Here is a 3,369-nt window from a genome sequence, read left to right as displayed (position 1 = left end):
TGATGATGACTGCCGTTGGCACGTGGTACGCTTTACTTACAGTAATTCAGTTTGCTTTTGGCTTGTTTCACCATTTTATTCTAGCATCTTTTGGCTGTTAGCGTATCTCATGGCCGAACATTTTACACAGTTCAACCGAGAGTCGATGAATTGGCAGACCCACGACGGTGAAGTAGTCTCCGTCGATTTTCTCCACAAAGCAACCCCCCAGCCCTTGGATGCCGTAGCCGCCCGCCTTGTCGCTGTAAAGGAATCCGAAATCTTTTTAAACAAACGGGTTCTCTGATGCATCGTAAAATGGACACAAAAACGTGTCCGCACATCTTACAAGGGCTCTCCTGTGTCGATGTACGCCTGGATCTGCTCGTCGGACGCTTTTCCGAAGTACACCTTGCATGATTCCGTGAATCGAACTTCCTGCTCCTCGTGTTTGATCACGACACCCGTGTAGACGACATGTCCTTTTCCCATCAACCTGAAATCGAAGGCCATGCTCTATGAATACCTTTCATCGCTTTAGTCTACTAAACATACTTTCTCAGCACTTCGAACGCCTCTTCCGGAGTCTTTGGTTTGCCGTACATCTGTCCGTCCATCGTTACCATCGTGTCTGCTCCGATTACGACGAATGATTTATCTGCATCCTGTTTCGACAGCCGCTCGTACACTTCCCGTACCTTTCCGTGCGCTGTGGCGGCCACATAATCTTCGAACGAGTATTTGGCCGGGTTAAGATTCTCCTCAAAAGTCGATCCACACAGGATCACCCGGTCTACTCCCTGAAACCGTGATAAGAACACGCTGATTACCGAAACGCCGATTCAATCGGGATGCATTTACCAGGTTCTTGATCAGCTCCTTGCGTCGTTCCGAGTTGCTGGCAAGGACCAAGTCCTTTTTCGCGAGCTGGCTCAAAATTGGCCGCAGCATTGCGGAATGTTTGTCAATAAAATCCGCCGCAAGAACTAAATTGATGCACCAAATTGATGCCAAAACGGCTCTTTGGAAATCGGCCCAATTTCTTCTTTTCGGCATTCGACGGTGTCACGTGGGGACTGGGCTTAAGCGGAAATTTTTTCTTCTTCTTCTTTTCGCGAAATCGCGTCTTTTTTTCTTCTTCTGCAACTCCGGACTCCTCAACCCGCGCGATCTAAACGCACAAGCCCTTTGTTTTGTTCTGGTTTTGAGGTTATGTCGCCGTAAAAAAGCAAATTTCGAATCTTTTTCGTGGATTTTGTGAATTTTGTGAATTTCGGGATAAATATAAAGACGATTAGCGCAGAATATCATCATTCGCAACTTCCGCCGTCGCTTCAACTACGAAAAAGGATTCTAGATCCTTTTACAACACCGCCGGAACTAATTTTCAATCAACTCCGGGGAATCTGCGGCCTCGATCCGGAAGTCGCGGAGAGAAAACCCTCGGAAATCGGTATTTTTTAAGGTTCTCGATTCTGCACGGATCTTTTGCATTAACGATCGATATTTCCTTCCAGTCTGGAGCATCAGGAAGGTCCTTCCGGATACCAAAGGAACAGATTGCACCGGATTAACGCTCCAACTCACATCCGGCAATCCGTCCAGAAAGATACAGTAAAACTGGATTATTCGGATTATATAGACTCACAAACAGTGGGTGTTTAATTATGCTGGAAGGGTGGTATTGTAGAAGCATGCACGAGCAAGCGCGCCAGCAAAGTGAGATGGACTCGTTCAACACGGAACCGGATCTGGAGAACGAAAGCACCGAGGACGAGAGCGACGACGAAGGATCCGGCAAGCGCGAAGTCGACTACAAGACCCTGTACACCGATTTAAAGAAGAAACTTAAAATCCTGCTCTACGTAAGTAAACCTGAACTTGGTGCACACGATTCGGTAATGATTTCCCCCATAAACCCGCGCAGGAAAACGTGTACTTCCAAAACAATCTGCGAGCTAATCAGAGGCGGTTGTTGAAAGTGACCCGCGATCGATCGTTTCTCCTGGATCGTCTGCTGTGCTACGAACGACCGGATCTTTCGTCTTCGGACAATGAGACGACGGATTCATCGGAGGACTCGCTGCGGATAGAACCGGTCGTGAAGAAACGGCGCTCCGACGCTAACCCTTCCAGGTCGTCGACGGTGGTGCAGACCAAGCGCACCAACAAAAAAGGGCCCCGGAAACAATCGGCACAGCAAGGACCGTCGCATCAAGGGACATCGCAGCAGAACTACGCGGTAGCAAGTGGGGGCAGTGTCGGGAATCAAGCAGAAATACCTCAGCTACATAAACCTCCCTCCGAGTTGCTGGAATCTCCATTCATTCCCGACATCATCAAGTCAAACCACGCGGATAGTGCTCCCGGCGAGAAGCAGTTGACTAAGGAGGAGATTGAAAGACATCTGCAGTCTCGTAAGATGGTGCCGGAAGTCGTACCGGAAGGGGAACTGCCGAGTGAAATGTTTAACAACAATCCATCCAGCGAATCTAACGACGGCCTGGATGAGCCTTCCGTGGGCAACTTTGAGGACGACTGTTTTCCGGCGGATCTCAATTTACTGCAATGAATGTATTTTTCTGTAAATTTGCATTTCACATTTCGTCACGATTCACAATAAAGTCCTCGTGTAGGTAACCACATCTTCATGCTTTCTGGGTTTTACTATTTTACTAGAAATACTTTAATTTTAATGCGATCGCCACGTTTTTTGTTTCCGTTAATTCAAACTTAGCCAAGACGCAAACCATTCTTTTCGTTAAGATTGATTTTGGCGCATTTTTTCCACATTTTGAAACGTGTTTTGTTCACAAAAAATCATTTTAAGTGCATTAAATTCGATTTCAGTTAAAGATAATCTATTAAAAAAACAATGGTCTGGCAAGAATATACCTCTCAATGATATTTCAAAGGTAATTCTCTACAATGTCCGGTTTAAAAGGTCTTGAGAAAGAAAATTTGCATCATCCACATGTCGTTCTGGAATTGCCTGAGGCCGTTTTCTGTTCAGTTAATCAACCTCTTTGAACACCTTCGCTTGATCGCCGGGTGTGCACAATGCACTCGCGTAAATGCAATTCGCCGGCTGTGAAAGTGTGTGGCTCGCACTGACCGGAAACATCCGGTCGCGAACGGTGTGTGGCCGGACGAGCCGCAGCTTCAAGGTACCACAATTAACCGAAAGCTGTCTGTGACCCCACGGGGCCCGGGGGAGGGTACTCGCAGCCAGTTGGCCAGCTGTCGATTAGCGGGTGTTTTGGAGTCAAATTACACGCCGCGTTGTCATCGTCATGCGTGGTCGTGGTCGGACAAGGTGGACACGTCCTACGGTTGACCGTCGACCGCCGGATGAATGGGCTTTCTTCATTCATTCATAAAATCAGCCTA

At 47.6% G+C, this 3,369-nt stretch overlaps 2 protein-coding genes across 2 annotated transcripts in view; one reads left to right on the top strand and one right to left on the bottom strand.

The window, feature by feature from the left end:
* The window catches only part of LOC125960152 (dTTP/UTP pyrophosphatase), a 1,323-nt gene extending 358 nt beyond the window's left edge, over positions 1 to 965 (bottom strand). Inside the window, exons 1-4 of the mRNA XM_049693366.1 lie at positions 841 to 965; positions 535 to 779; positions 329 to 475; positions 1 to 242 (exon numbers count right to left, since the gene is read on the bottom strand). The exon at positions 1 to 242 is cut by the window's left edge and continues 358 nt beyond it. Of these exons, the coding sequence (XP_049549323.1) occupies positions 98 to 242; positions 329 to 475; positions 535 to 779; positions 841 to 930 (627 nt within the window). The 5' untranslated portion in view covers positions 931 to 965 and the 3' untranslated portion in view covers positions 1 to 97. The remainder of the gene's footprint in view (positions 243 to 328; positions 476 to 534; positions 780 to 840) is intronic.
* Positions 966 to 1,193: 228 nt separating this feature from the next.
* LOC125960150 (uncharacterized) lies at positions 1,194 to 2,618 on the top strand. Its single transcript, XM_049693364.1, has 3 exons — positions 1,194 to 1,432; positions 1,497 to 1,844; positions 1,907 to 2,618. Exons 2-3 carry the CDS (start codon positions 1,647 to 1,649, stop codon positions 2,549 to 2,551), a joined length of 843 nt encoding a protein of 280 aa, XP_049549321.1. The 5' UTR covers positions 1,194 to 1,432; positions 1,497 to 1,646; the 3' UTR covers positions 2,552 to 2,618.
* Positions 2,619 to 3,369: the final 751 nt, after the last annotated feature.

The sequence above is a fragment of the Anopheles darlingi genome, chromosome 2 (genome assembly GCF_943734745.1).
Source record: "Anopheles darlingi chromosome 2, idAnoDarlMG_H_01, whole genome shotgun sequence".
Taxonomy (NCBI): domain Eukaryota; kingdom Metazoa; phylum Arthropoda; class Insecta; order Diptera; family Culicidae; genus Anopheles; species Anopheles darlingi.
This window is presented reverse-complemented; position numbering and strand designations above follow the sequence as displayed.

Bases quoted from the DNA above. Each gene is read 5' to 3' on its own strand.
- LOC125960150 (XM_049693364.1), top strand. From the start codon at position 1,647: ATGCTGGAAGGGTGGTATTGTAGAAGCATGCACGAGCAAGCGCGCCAG. The intron at 1,845-1,906 runs GTAAGTAAACCT...AAACCCGCGCAG, and splicing joins AACTTAAAATCCTGCTCTAC to GAAAACGTGTACTTCCAAAA.